The sequence below is a fragment of the Rattus rattus genome, chromosome 6, assembly GCF_011064425.1.
Source record: "Rattus rattus isolate New Zealand chromosome 6, Rrattus_CSIRO_v1, whole genome shotgun sequence".
NCBI classification, from domain to species: Eukaryota; Metazoa; Chordata; class Mammalia; order Rodentia; family Muridae; genus Rattus; species Rattus rattus.
In genome coordinates, this window is record NC_046159.1 from 21,794,855 (window position 1) to 21,809,400 (window position 14,546).

Below are 14,546 nucleotides of genomic sequence, written 5' to 3' on the forward strand. Positions count from 1 at the left end.
GGAGACAGAGGCTTTTCAAAAGACATATAAGCATGTAAGATGACCACCCCAAATAATTTCCTATATTCTCCCCATTGGGTAACTTCATATTTCTTTAAATTAGTAATAATTATGCAAGCTCACTACTATCAGAGTATCTGTGTGATGGGGTGAGGGGTAGTACATTCAACTGTGTTAAGCTGGCAGAGATACATTTCCTTATTGTAGACTGTCAGACAAGGAGTGACCAGCTCCCTTGTAGAGCTGTGCTGACCAGGAATTAGGACAGCACCAGCGCAGAGCTCTACAGGGAAGCAGAAGGTACTGTGGAAACTCTCTCAGCCCTGTGGATGGGAATTCATCTCTCATTTACTCTTTTTTTTTCTTCTTTTTTTTTTTTTTTTTTTTTTTGGAGCTGGGGATCGAAGACAGGGCCTTGCACTTGCTAGGCAAGCTCTCATTTACTCTTAAACCAGTTCCAAGTCCCCTTCCATCACCTTCTGCAAGCATTGCCCTCCCTTGTCAGCTGTGGATTCCTCTTCCCTCCAGAGAGCTGGCTTGTGTGTCTTCAGTTTGAATTCAGCTGTTCTATTTCCAGGTTGCCAACCCCCTACAGATACTAGTGCCTAATTGGTTACCAGCATCTTCCGGGCCTTCCCTTTGGGTGTCAGCTGTGCATTTGAGTTCATCAGACCCTCTTTCCTCATCCCTGCTTCCGGTTCCCTTGGAAGATTAACAGATAACTTCCTCTGGAGGCTTCATCGGCCTCTCACTCTGGCCAACCTCCCAGCCTTGTCAGAGGTCAGAACATCTTTGTGTGACTCTGTTGACTCATTCTGAAGCCTCAGGACCTGTGACCAGAACAAAGCCAGGGTGGGTTAATCTGCAGTTGAGAGCTGAGGAACAAGCTGAACCGGTCTTTTATATGGTCCTAATTTAGGATTTCCACCACATTCCTTTTCTCTTTGTCATTTAGCCTTAAATCTGTCACTTTCTCACCTCTCCCTCCTTCCACTGCCTGTACAAGCTATGAAGTCTGTCTGGCAGACCATGGTCCTAGAAGCCCTTAGACTTAGTCAGAGACCGAGTCATAGCGGCAGAAATCCTCTGGAGAACTAGACCCATCTGGGTACAGCTGGACAGCCTCATCTCCATCCCCAGCCAGATGCATTTGCCTCCAGAGGACCATGGATGTGTAAGAAATAATGAAATCTCTTGGGTTATCTTATTAAAATGTTGGCAAGTTAAAATCTGATGTTAGGCTGATCTCTCCCTGAGGAAAAGCAACATTGCCTCTTTACCTTCTTTGAAGTCACTCGACTTTCCAGAGATGGCCGCAAACCCAGGACATGAGAGGGTACACCCAGTGCTCTGTCCCTTACGACATCCGACCTCTACAAGAGTTGGTGACCTCCAGAGAGGTTGCCTTGCAGAACCCCAAATCCAGGAAGGACAGGGGCCAACTAACTTACTAACTTTTATGAGTAATGGTTTCGTAAGAAATGCAGAGAGGAAGAAACTGAAGTGGTGGCCTCAGATGCCTAGAATCACTTTACAACTGAGGCATCTCTGAGAGGTGCTTAACCTGCTGGACAGCAGCTGTCCCGACTCTGCACCAACTCCACTCTGTTAGGGCAATGATAGCAAAGAGGTCACAGATGGAATCATGGGAAGCATGAACCCTAGTGTCAAACTCTACTCAACCCCTCGCTCTATTGCTTCTTATGTATTTAACCTCACTCCTCAGTTTCCCCAGAATGGATAAGTGAAACTTCCTACCTCACTGGAGTGATTCTCAGGATTAACAATACCTATATCTAGATCTATCTATTTGTGTGTGTGTGTGTGTGTGTGTGTGTGTGTGTGTGTGTGTCTTTTCACACCTTAATTGTCTTATAGGATCTCACTATAACTAGGATGAAAAAAAAGTACTCCATACACTGAAAATCACCATGTTAAGCAAAAGAAGCCAGACTTGGAATGGCAAATATCACATGGTTTCTCTCACATCAAAGAGATGTCCAATTGGAAGGGCTGACTACATGGGAGTGTACAAACAAGGTTAATAAGAAGTGGACGCACTCAGAATCCATTGCATTGGTGGATGAAAATGTCGTACTGAAAGCCATCAGTTTGTGCAATGACTGATGTATGCTAGTTAAAAACAAAACAAAATGAAAACAAACAAACAAAAGCAACTTCCAACACATGCTCAAGAGTGATCGGCAGACATGTTGTCAGAAGTCAGCTCCTGGGTAGGGAAACCGGTCCTAGGGAGCTGAATTGCCTCCTCTACAAGTGCCAGCACAGATGCAGGCTGCCGTGGTCTCCTGTGCACTACCACCTTGTGTCCCTGCTCCCCTTTCCGTTTCAGCCACTTGCTGCTGAATACCCAGCAACCCTCTGTGTGTGTTGTAAACTGAGCCAAAAAGGAGGAATCAGAAATTGCTCTCTTTTGAGTATTTTGAGGGATGGTGAAACCTTGTTAGGAATGTTGCTCCAGGGACTGAGAAAACACCATATGTGGGAAAGCATTGCTAAGTGAGGAAAAGAGCATGCGCCTGCTGGTCGGGATCTTGGAAAAGCATAAGCAGGCAAATGGGCACTAGGGAGAGGGTAGGAAGGGGTTTTACTGAGGTCTTTAACAGGTCTTTTTCTAATTATAGCCAAGAAGAGCCTGGAGACTATGGCCTGCTTCAGAGCCAAGGCCTATATTTTCTTTGGGAAAAGAAGGCAGAGTTGATTGGCTTCCAATCCAGGCTTGGCAGAAGCCCATGCAGGATTTCAGGCCAGTAAGCTGTGCCTTGGGTAGGTCTTGATTGGTGTCAGTGCCCATTCAGTCAGCAGACATTGCAACTCTGCAGTGTATCGAGCCATAGGCTGGGCTCGTAGGGTATGTGGATTAAAAAGACAGTGTTCTCCATTGGGGAAGAGCAATAGTACAGTTACTGAAGTTGATGACATACTAGCCAAGTCTCCATAAGCAAAAGTTTGTACCTGTTGTGCCTGGCCTAGAATGAGCTGACACCACCTTCCTGTTTCCAGTCCCCACCCCAGGGAAACAGTCTCCCAGGGAAAAATCCTAACCCAAGAGGCACGATAGGAAGTGAAAAGACACCTGGCCAAAAAGGAACCAGAGATCTCACTCTGCCTTTTCTCATAGCCAGCATAGTCACAGACCTCACTTCCTGCTTTCCACAAACTGCTTCCCTAATCCCCTGTCCCTGTGTACCCAAGACCTGGTGTTCCTTCTCTCCTACAACCAGCATGGTTGGTCTGAGCTCCAAGCGTGTGTGAGCAGTGACAACCGGAACAACCATACTGGTACAGACTGCTGGGAGCCAGATGTAGCAAGAAGAATTTTCCGGATGCTTGGTTTTCTGTGTGTGCATACAGCAGGAGCAGGAGTGCAGCCCACAGGTTGCCATAGACAACTCAAGTACATGTTCAACTGCCACTTCTAGTACACTTGTTGCGTGTCTGATTGGGTCCTTTTAATTACCTGATCATGAGAAAGCCTTGTTGAACTTTTGAACCAAATGCCCTCTGTTCTTCCCTGATCTGTAAAAATGAATTATCTAGGGTCCTTTGCAACCTCGATTTTGTATGTTTGGGGAAAATCCGTGTCCCAATATTCTTGGGCTTGCTTTCTCCAAAGAGGAAGGAAGGAAGAGGAAGGAAGGAAGGAAGGAAGGAAGGAAGGAAGGAAGGAAGGAAGGAAGGAAGGAAAGAAGGAAGGAAGGAAGGAAAGTAGTTATACAAAAGGAGTTTAGAGGATGCTTACTGGAATCTGAGAAAGCCTTGAAGACTAGTTGAGAATCACCAGCAGGCACATGAGGTACTCTCATGATTCGATTCACACGAGATTGATGGTAAGCAAGAGTATGGATGAGGAAACGAATGAGATCCGCGCTCAGTTCCACAGGTCTGCGAAGGATGCAGGACCTACTAGAGTAGCCATTTGAAGGACCGGATGACAGAACACAAAGGAAGCATGGTTGCTGGTATATTGAGGGTAATTGTAGAACGTCCGAGTGAGGCCAGCTTGTGAAGCCAGCAGGGAGGAATGAGAACAATGTCAGCAGAAGTGACCATGAAAATGGGAAAGACCTAGCTGTGAGTCACAAAGCTTGCTCAAGCAGCAGGAAAACAGTGAATCAGAGTGGAGTGTGGAATATGGGAGTCCAATACAACTGTGATCGGAAGTCAAGGCAAGAGGGCGAAGACACCCATCTCCTCTCGCTCTTAGGTTCTCTGTGTAAAATAGCTATAGGTTATACCTGGAATTTCTCTAAGGGTCCGTGTGTTAAAGGTTTAGCACTGGTTCAGCAGGTACTGAAAGCTCGTGAGAGATCTTTCTTTCACTGGAGGCATGACCTGGGATGTTACCCTCTCCTCCTCCTCTCCACTGCCCTCCCACCATGAGCCACATTTTTTTTCCAGACCATGATTGATTTTTTTTTTCCCACTCAAGCACACGTCTCTTGCCATATCACCAGGACCAAAGCAGAAAGGTCAATTCGTTGTGAACTGAAGCCTCAAAAGCTATGAGCCCAAGAACATCTTCCCATTTTCTTAACAAACCCCTGCTCTTTGGTATATGTTAAACTAGCTGAGAGCTGATCAGCATAAGGAAAGGCACGAGATTAGATCTGCTTTTTATTTTTAAAAGTTATGCTTGTGGTTTTTATTTGTATGAGTGTGTATGCACATGCTACATGCGGGCTGGTGCCCATGGAGATCAGCAGGGGCTGTTAGATCCCCTAGAATTAGAGTTACATATAGTTGTACATGGGTCTCTAAAAGAGCAGCAAGCACTCTTACCCACAGAGCCAGCTCTCTAGCCCTTGATAAGGCTTTTCTCGCATTACCTTTTGCTTCAAAATTCAGGCTACCGCTACAAAGATTATTTTCTTATCCCAAGTTCACTGTACCATCCCATATCCACCTTGTCAAATCATTCTCACAGTCACCTTGCCAGCATCTATATGGTCTCTTACTTTATCTGGAACCCCGCCCACACATCCATCTCCCAGATTTGTTGCCCTGTAAGCAATAATACCCTTGTGTGTTCATCCTTATAGGGCCCAGGCTTTGGGACAATCTGATAAATTGGATTTTGCGGGTTAAGACTTCTAGTTTCAAATGATTTTATTGCAGCTGTCCTGGGGTAGGGGAGGAGGCTCGAGTTCTGTGTATGTCCTTTATTTTGTGCTCCTTAACTTTTGTTTTGTTAGGCTTGCATGATTGACGGAAATGTCGCTGCTCTGCAAAATGGGAGGGAGATTAATTACCCTGTGGGAACCATTTTCCTGCGATAACACAGTTCCTGGAGCAGTCTCTAGGGTGGGCAGCCGTGGTAGACCCCTTCCCTTAGCTTTGACCGTGAAGGAGTCTGTAACCCTTGAAGGAACGGTTCCCAGGGAAGGAAGATGGTCCTCTTATCAGAGGCAGGCCAGCAGTCAGTGGGAAGACGCTAATGCCTGGAACACTGTCAGGATGGGAGAGCGAGCCATACTTCAGAAGAGAAGGGGAATGGTAGGAGTCTGTGTGGCCAATCCTGGGGACAGGCTCCTCAACCAAGGTTCAGAATCAGGACTTCTTTCCTGCAGCCTGTGTTACCTTTGTTTGTTTACTTGGTATTCCCCCTGGATTCTGTACCATCTATCTGAAAATACCAACACCGAACCAAGGGAAAGGATTTTATTTTCCATGTTAAGACAGGGCTCTGAAGAGAAAATGCCCCCGGGGCCATTGAGGTGGCAGCAGCAGTGATTAAAGTGAATGCTCTGGGGCAAGGTGAGGGGACTGCCAGGTCAGGGTCACCAGCAAAGCTATCTTTCCACCCGAAAGTCTCCCTCCTGGATTAATCTTCCGGAAACACAGGCTTGGCCCTAGTGCAGGAGAGATGAGTGGGGAAGATCTCCAGATCCCTCTGCAATTCCTCAAGGACTCGCCAGGAGCCCTGTGCTAAGGTTCTGTTATGGCAACAGAAGAGCAGTGCGGTGGGTTAACGTGCCATTTCAAAAGGGAGATGGTGGAATCAGACGTAGGACTGCAAAAAGGAACAGTATAATGGAAACTAAAAATCCCTAGGAGGAGGGTTGAGAAACCATCTCAACCCTCGCTACCCAAAGCAGGTGGGGCCATCGTTTGAGCTGAGTTCCGATGCGTCTCTGTCTTCTGCAAGGAGTGCAAGGAGTTGGTAGCTCCTCAGCAGGGTGACCTGGTGACAGATGTCTTTCTGAGAGTCTGACAGAGCTCCTAGATACTTAGGCCCTCTCAGCAGCTGTCCAGTGGTGGTGTGTTTGCTTATAAGAGTAAACGAGGCCAGGAAGAAGCCTCTCTCTGATGCCCCACTTTTAAAACAACAGACCTAGTTCGCAGCCCTTGTATGCCCCTCTAGAAGAGCTCACACACTGGACTTGGAGGACTGGTACTATTACATGTCTCGAGGAAGTGAAAAGGCTCGGAGCTGATCCAGAGAGACATTGATGCAGTCCTCACAGTTGTCTCAGGAGAGTGGACTATGTAGCTTCCCAAGCTCCAGGGACCAGTCAGGATGTCAGCCCTGCACAGAAGGAGGCTGGGGAACCATGCAGACATCTTTTGTTAAAAACAAACCAACTGGTGCTGTCTGTCTAGGAGGCAAGCAATCAGAAGACCTGTGCTGCATTCCCCAGTACTTCTCGGGTGGGGGAGGAGACCACCCCTTCCAAATAACAAGGAGGAGTCTGTGCGTCACGGAGTTCTGGTGTTTCCTTAAACTGGTGGTACCCTCCCCTCACTCTCAGATTGTCAGTCTCAGGTGGCTGACTCCATAATGACCCAGACTCTTCCAGCCAGCTGTTAACACTTGTGTTTCCTTTTTTCAGATCTTACAGGTGAACAAGGTGATGTCCATCTTGTTTTATGTGATATTTCTTGCTTATCTCCGTGGCATCCAAGGCAACAACATGGATCAAAGGAGTTTGCCAGAAGACTCTCTCAATTCCCTCATTATCAAGTTGATCCAGGCGGATATCTTGAAAAATAAGCTCTCCAAGCAGGTGGTAGATGTTAAGGAAAATTACCAGAGCACCCTGCCCAAAGCAGAGGCACCCAGAGAACCAGAGCAGGGAGAGGCCACCAGGTCAGAATTTCAACCGATGATTGCAACAGACACAGAACTACTACGGCAACAGAGACGCTACAATTCACCCCGGGTCCTGCTGAGTGACAGCACCCCTTTGGAGCCCCCTCCCTTATATCTAATGGAGGATTATGTGGGCAACCCGGTGGTAACCAATAGAACATCACCACGGAGGAAACGCTATGCAGAGCATAAGAGTCACCGAGGAGAGTACTCAGTGTGTGACAGTGAGAGTCTGTGGGTGACCGACAAGTCCTCAGCCATTGACATTCGGGGACACCAGGTTACAGTGTTGGGAGAGATCAAAACCGGCAACTCTCCCGTGAAACAATATTTTTATGAAACGAGGTGTAAAGAAGCCAGGCCAGTCAAAAACGGTTGCAGGGGGATTGATGACAAACACTGGAACTCTCAGTGCAAAACGTCGCAAACCTATGTCCGAGCACTGACTTCAGAAAACAACAAACTCGTAGGCTGGCGCTGGATACGAATAGACACTTCCTGTGTGTGTGCCTTGTCGAGAAAAATCGGAAGAACATGAATTGGCATCTGTCCCCACATATAAATTATTACTTTAAATTATATGATATGCATGTAGCATATAAATGTTTATATTGTTTTTATATATTATAAGTTGACCTTTATTTATTAAACTTCAGCAACCCTTACAGTATATAAGCTTTTTTTTCCTCAATAAAATTCGTGTGCTTGCCTTCCCTCAGGCCTCTCCCATCTGTTAACCTTGTTTTGTGATTGGGCTCTCGGGAACCCTTCTGTAAAACCTGTGTACACCAGTATTTGGCATTCAGTATTGTCAAGGCCATGACTGTGGTTTCAGTAAACTTTCTTAAAATCGGATGATGTCAGAGTTGTATATAAACAGAGTTCTATCCCCCTTCTGGTATATTCCACATTGGGTTAATGAATTAAAGGAATCACTGTGCCCCACCCCCACTGAAAATGGTACCTTGTAGCGTGAAGTTCAGCATCCTCTTCTGGGTAGCAAGCTCACACTCAGGTCTTCCCTTGCTCTTGCCAGCTATAGGCTTGCCAATTAGAATTATGGTTTGTGCCAACAATAACAGACCAGGCCATTTTATTTCTTGGCACATTTGTTGTTTGGGGGCTGGTGTAAGGGTTGGAATTTTCTTTTTCCTTTTGGCTTTGGTTTGGTTTTTGCTTTTGGTAAGTAGTTTTCATTCTTTTGCACAGAAAGGGAAAAAAATTTTCTAACTATTCCTAACAAATTTGTGTGTGTGTGTGTGTGTGTGTGTGTGTGTGTGTGTGTGTGTGTGTGTGTTGCTGGGGTTCACACTGTAACAGAAAAATTATATGTCTACCCAGGAGCAAACTGAAATGGTTCATGAATAGTCCACAAACAGAAGATAAATGTACTCATTAGAGATTCTCTTGGCCCAGGGCCTTCCCCACTGATCTCGTGGCCAGCCTCCAGCTCTTGAGCAGTTGTAAAGTGGTAGTCTTGGGAGGAAGACCTGGATCAAACTCCAGGCCCTCCTCCATGACCTCATGAAGGGTTTGAAGACTACCAGAGCCTGAGTTTCCTGGGGATGCAGTCACATGGAGATTCCCAGGACATCTGGCGCGTCAGTGGAATGCCCATCGTGGACTTTGTGGCCAGAGGTAGGCCTGCAAGAGTACTATAGCCCTTCAGTCCTGTCCAGGGTATTGTGGTCAACCATGTACCAATGCTAACTGATGCAACCACGGGCTGCAAGGTCCAAATAAAAAGGACCTTCTTGGTACCTGTTGAGCCCTGGTAAGGGATCAGTATAGTGATAGACTCTGGTCCTTGTGAGAGTAGGGACATTAGTCATGCCCTCTTCCGCACAGAGCAGAGAGCATCTTGATCTCCTCTACCCACTGGGATACACTTCATCCTGTTGGAGCTGCAGTATTTTGCTCTCTTCTCTTGCTGGAGGCACAGAGGTTTACCACATGGAAGCTTCTGTGACCGCCCAAAACCCTGTTGTGTACCTGCTCTGACCTGCCTTGCTCTGCCTTAGTTTAAGACCTATGTGTTCTCTCCCTGAGGCCTCTAAAACACACACAGGGAATATATGTCCTTTGCATGACATGTGACAAAAAGCAGCAACCGCAGTTAAAAACATCATTTTATATTCAATTCTGGGTCCTAAACTATTAAGCTACTACTGACTTTATCCTCACAATACACTGGACACTTTCAAAGATGGCTGCCATTGTTTTTTTAAAAAAAAAAAATTCCTTGAAAGGTAGGTTGAATTTTGCAGGACATTGACAAAGGGAAGAGTAAAGTTCATACATCAGTGATGCACAGGATGTCCATTTCCTCTCTCCCCTCCTGTCTCTCTTCTAGCTGGAGAGCATTGATTGCATTTCCCATGAGCACCACAGTGCTAGGGAACCAGAGGCATCATCCTCTCCTGGAGACACGCTGTGGCCTTGGTGTTGGTTCAGGGTGGAGAGACCAGCAAATAGGTTAACAGAGGTTCGGTGATCCACAGGACTCAGTTCTCAGGGTCTCCTTGATCCAGTGTCCCAGTGAGCATTTCTAAGGAGAATGTGGCACTGTAGAGGCTGGAGGCTGCCTGAGAACTGAGGTCTCAGTGTTAGTGATGATGGCAGTGCTGTTGAGAGGGTAAGTAGAAACTCTCATTCTGGGATTCTGGTAGAAGGTCTGCAGTAGAGGACACTTGTTAAAATGTAACCCTCACCTACAGGACGGGCAAAGGACATTAGTATAGCACTGGTTGATCTCTCTCTTAGCTCTCTCACCAAGTCTTCTTCTCTATGGACACATTGGAGGAGGCATTTCTTGGCCTCTAAGCAGTGAAAATATGCCTTGCTGGCAGTTGTACCTACTGCTTTACTGAAGGTATGTATTATGTTCTCCTCAACCCCCACCCCCTCCAGCTCTAGTGCTCTTCTTAGAAACTCATTGTTATTCCCATGTTTGGAACTTGTTGAGTTTCCCTGCTTACTGCTCCCTTTTTCTGTGTGGGTGCACGTGTGTCTATGTGCACTTCCATAGTTCAGAGCGAATGCCCTCCATTGGGGCTAGGGAGACCATTTGCATTGGTTTTTACCATCTCTGAGCATGTGTGTCAGGAGAATGTGAAGCCTATGTATCAGTTCACAGCTGTCAAGAGACTCATCTGACAGGAAAACTTATCTCCAGCCCTCAAACTCTGAGGCCCTTCAGTATGTGAAGCCAGTGCTGAGTGTCTTGGCTTTGGTCCTGCTTTGCTTCACAAGCACCAACTCTGCCCAGCATGGGCTCTGCCCCAACCAGAGTACCCTGAAACTCAGGAAAGGCTGGTCCACAGCAACAACTCCTCACTCTTCGACCCTGGTTCTCAGGCCAAGATCTCAACTCCCCAAAATCTCATACATTTGAAAGCTTCTGTAACCAAAAGTTTCTTCCTCAAGATCTCCATTCTCATGTCCTCTCAAGTGACATTCTCATAACTTGTTCAAGTTACAGTGGGCTACTGGCCTACTTGATGTGCTCATGGGATCCACAGCACCTTGAAATGCAAATGCTTCTTTCTGTCTAGACTCAAGTTCCTGGTTTTTGGTTTGGTTCTGGGTGGAGGTTGGCTCAACCTTGAAGAGCAGGATTCTGGTACTGGTGAGAGCATTCTGAAGGACTACAGGTTCGTCTGCTTCGATGTTCAGCCTCATGGACTCATGGGGTGTAGAGGAGGCCAATCCCTCTTCAGATATGCCTGTGCTGGAACCCAAATAGGGAAGACCAAGAAAGCAGGAAAGGGTGTTCTATATACCCTTTCTTTCTTTCTTCCTTTCTTTCTTTCTTTCTTCCTTCCTTCCTTTCCTTTCCTTTTCCTTCCTTCTTTCTTTCTTTCTTTTTAAAATTGCGTATGGATGTTCTACCTGCATACATATTTGTGTACCACAAACATGCCTGATGCCAGATCAGAAGAAGGCTTTAGATCCTTGAGAACTGGAGTTATAGAAAGTTGTGGGTTACCAGGTGGACACTAGGAATCCAGGACCTCTGGAAGAACAGTCGGATGTTCCTATCTGCTGAGTCATCTCTCCAGCCCCAAGTGCCCTTTCTTGAAGGAACTGGTTACCACGGCTGAGAGTCTGGCTAGGTTGAACTGTTGTGTGTGGGTCACTGACATTTCAGATTAAATTACGGAATGCTCTGCAGCAAAAACATATTAAAGTTTATTGGGAAGTTGTGAAACGCAGCCTAATGAATTAGACAGCTATGCACGTGGAGACAGATGAATAACTAGGTATGCATGCCTCCTGGGTGTGGACACTCTCTCTCTCTCTCTCTCTCTCTCTCTCTCTCTCTCTCTCTCTCTCTCTCTCCCCTGTTGTGTGTGTGTGTGTGTAACTATTTTGATATTCTAACCATTGCTACACTACACTGCATTTTTTAAAAAGAAATTAATGCTTGAAACAGAGTGCTCCCAAACACAAATTTAACCTTGAAGAGACTGAACTGCCAGCCAACTGTGGAGCTTAAGAAGCAGACTAAGAAAGGGTAGGTAGGGTGAAAAGTTTCCAAACAGGAAAAGTCGCAGGGATTCTGCTGGAAGCAAGACAGAAGGATCTGGAGCGGTGGATCTTCCAATCAAGAAAGAAAGTGATAAAATCGGGTATTGTGGACTGCAGGTGGAAACTAAGAGGCAACAAAAGTCAAGGGAAAAACAGACATGCTGCCATGTCCTGGCTAGGTTATGAATATTCATTAATCTTCATAGATTCTCAACACCCACCACCCACCCCAATCCCTGGTCATTCAGTCTTCTGTTGTACAGTTCGGGACATTTGTTGACATAAGCAATTTTCCAGAGGTCACACAGCTCATCAGATAAAAAGGCCAGATAGGAACCCAAGGAGTCGCCATAGCTTAGAGACATAAGCTCCTCACTAAGAAAGACAGCAGCAGCAGTAAAGCCCATGCTAAGTGCCTGAGAGGCTGGCCTCTGAATTTCAGTGGGATAATGTGAATGAGTGTGCCCTTGGTGCAGCCAGGGAGATGATAGGGTCCAAGTAGTTGTATCCCAAAGACTGTTCTACCGTGGGGAGTGGCAGCCTCAGGAGCAGCCTCCAGGCACCAGGATTTAAGAGGCATTCCCTCCACCCACCTGGTCACTTAAGAGTCCTAGCGCTAGGGACAAGGTGACTGTTGCTTCCATCTGAAGTATGAACAGTGACAATTCTACAGTATTTTGTAGGTATTTTGTGGAGATAGAAGGCAGGAATTTCTATTTAGACTCAAACTTGGAGATCCAGTAATCCATGTTCCCTTATAAGGCAGAAATCTATTTTTATTCATTTGATAGTTTTAAAAAAAAAAAGTGGCATGCCTACTAGGTGGTGGGCACTCTGCCCAGCTGTATGCACTGAGCTCACAAGAGGTATCTTCGCCCCTGGAAAAGTAGTGAGTAGAAGCAACGGGGCCTCAGGGAAGGCAGTGTGGAGTCGCCTTGACAATTCCCACGCCTCACGATGAGTGCCCAGCCAGCAGCTTGCTCTATTTTAAAACAGCCCCGATTATCTGATAGAAAGTCTCTCCCTCAGCTGAAGCCAAATCAAGAGACAGAAATAGTTGCAACTGGGTTGTCAACAAATGGGCTGCCGGCGTCCAGAATGTGGGCAAGAACACGCTGCTCAGGACAGTCAAGAGAAGCTTCATGGAGGCATATGACTTCTGAGATGACTCTTAAGGGATGGTCTAGAGTTCTATAGGAGAAGAAGGAGGAACAATATACTAAACAGAAGCAACCCTCAAAGGTGTAGATGGACAAGAATCTAACATATATAGAGAGAACCGAAAGGTTTGGTGTGACAACTTTAGAGCTCTGGGAAGTGGGAGACAGTGTTGAAGATAACCTAATTTAAGGCCAGGAGGGAAGGGTCTAAAGCTTGGATTTGCTTGCTTGGGTTCAGAATCACCTGAAGGACTTGTTACAACAGATCCTTATGGCTTGGGCCCCAGTCCTGAGTTTCTGATTCATTAGGTCTCGGGTGGGGTTGGTAGATTTGCATTTCTAGAATGTTCTGAAGGGATGCTGCTACACAGAGAAGATCACTGGTTCATTAGTCAATGAGTTCACAAGAGGGTCTCCACCTGCATTTCAGAAGACAATTTTGGTGTCCGCGTAGTTAATAGACAGAAGACACCATCCTAGCACGAGAGCTGGGTGATTTGCAGAAAATGACATGGGAAGGCCTACAGTGGGGAGGAAACAGTAGGAAGAGGGTGTAAAGCAGATTAGAGACACAGTTTTCAGATAATCAACATGATGTTTAACTAGCTAGATGTAGAAGGTAAAAGACGAAGGCACTGAAAAGATTATGCCGTTTCCATACCTGGTTCTGAATCTGACTTGAGAATACAGCAGTACTAGGAGCAGTGAGTCCCAACGCACCCACAGAACATCGTGGTAAGGATATCCAATGGGAACGGGATTGTGCACATGCTTGGAACAAAAAAAAAAAAAAAAACCAACCGAAAACAAACAGAGGTAAGTAGCTATTAGCTGAGCTTAATCAGTGAAAGTCAAGGTCACCAACACATCAGCAACTAGACAGAGGGACTCACAACCCACTCGACGGATCCAGGCTCAGGCCTCCATTTGAGAATGGCAAGATGCCGGGCATCCAGGGTATATCTTTGGGAGCTGCAAAGGCTGCTAGAGGATTACTGAGGAGAGCAAATGAATATGTTGTGACCTGGTATAGTTGCACTCTCAGGTGAATGTCATGACATGAGGATAGGCCTTAGGTGTCAGTTTTGTATACTACTGATCTCAGGACATTTCAGGGTGTGTGTGGTGTGTGTGTGTGTGTGTGTGTGTGTGTGTGTGTGTGTGTGTGTGTGTGTGTGTACTGGGGATTGAATTCAGGATTTCACAAGGGCTAAGCTGCCGGGGCGACATTCTATTACATAGGATCTTACTCTCTCTAGATATAGCCAAGGCTACCCTCAGACGCTTTGAGTGCTGAGTGCTATGATTGCAAGCCAACCTAAGCCCCTGATGCATTTGTTGATTGTATTGGAAAGTGGGGACATGTGAAAGGTAATTAAAATGAGACCAGTGAGGTCCTGAGAGATTCAGAAGTAAAAGACGAGATATCTGAGCTAGAATGCTTGCAGTGTCCCATCATCTGATGCTGACAAAGTCCCTCACTGGCTGCTGGCACTGTGTTCTTAGGATCTTTACCCTCTATCCAGTCTCAGGAATTTTGTTACAGCAGCAAAAAGTTACCCAAGCAAAAGCTGACACCTAAGAAGTCTGATCATCTCCTGGGTGAGCACTTTCCCTAGCTGTTGCCCTTAGGAAAGCTTCTTGGTCAAGGAGGAACATCTTGGCAGGAAACAAATACCTTTCTGGTCCAGAGCTCTCTGGCCTGGCTTTGCAAGCTCAGCTGTTCATGCCTGTCTTAGGCA

At 46.3% G+C, this 14,546-nt stretch overlaps 1 protein-coding gene across 3 annotated transcripts in view; it reads left to right on the forward strand.

The window, feature by feature from the left end:
* Nucleotides 1-7,969, forward strand: part of Ntf3 (neurotrophin 3) — a 68,896-nt gene extending 60,927 nt beyond the window's left edge. For all 3 annotated transcript variants that reach the window (XM_032905622.1, XM_032905624.1, XM_032905625.1), the window contains exon 2: nucleotides 6,855-7,969. In XM_032905622.1, the coding sequence (XP_032761513.1) occupies nucleotides 6,855-7,652 (798 nt within the window). In that variant the 3' untranslated portion in view covers nucleotides 7,653-7,969. The remainder of the gene's footprint in view (nucleotides 1-6,854) is intronic.
* Nucleotides 7,970-14,546: the final 6,577 nt, after the last annotated feature.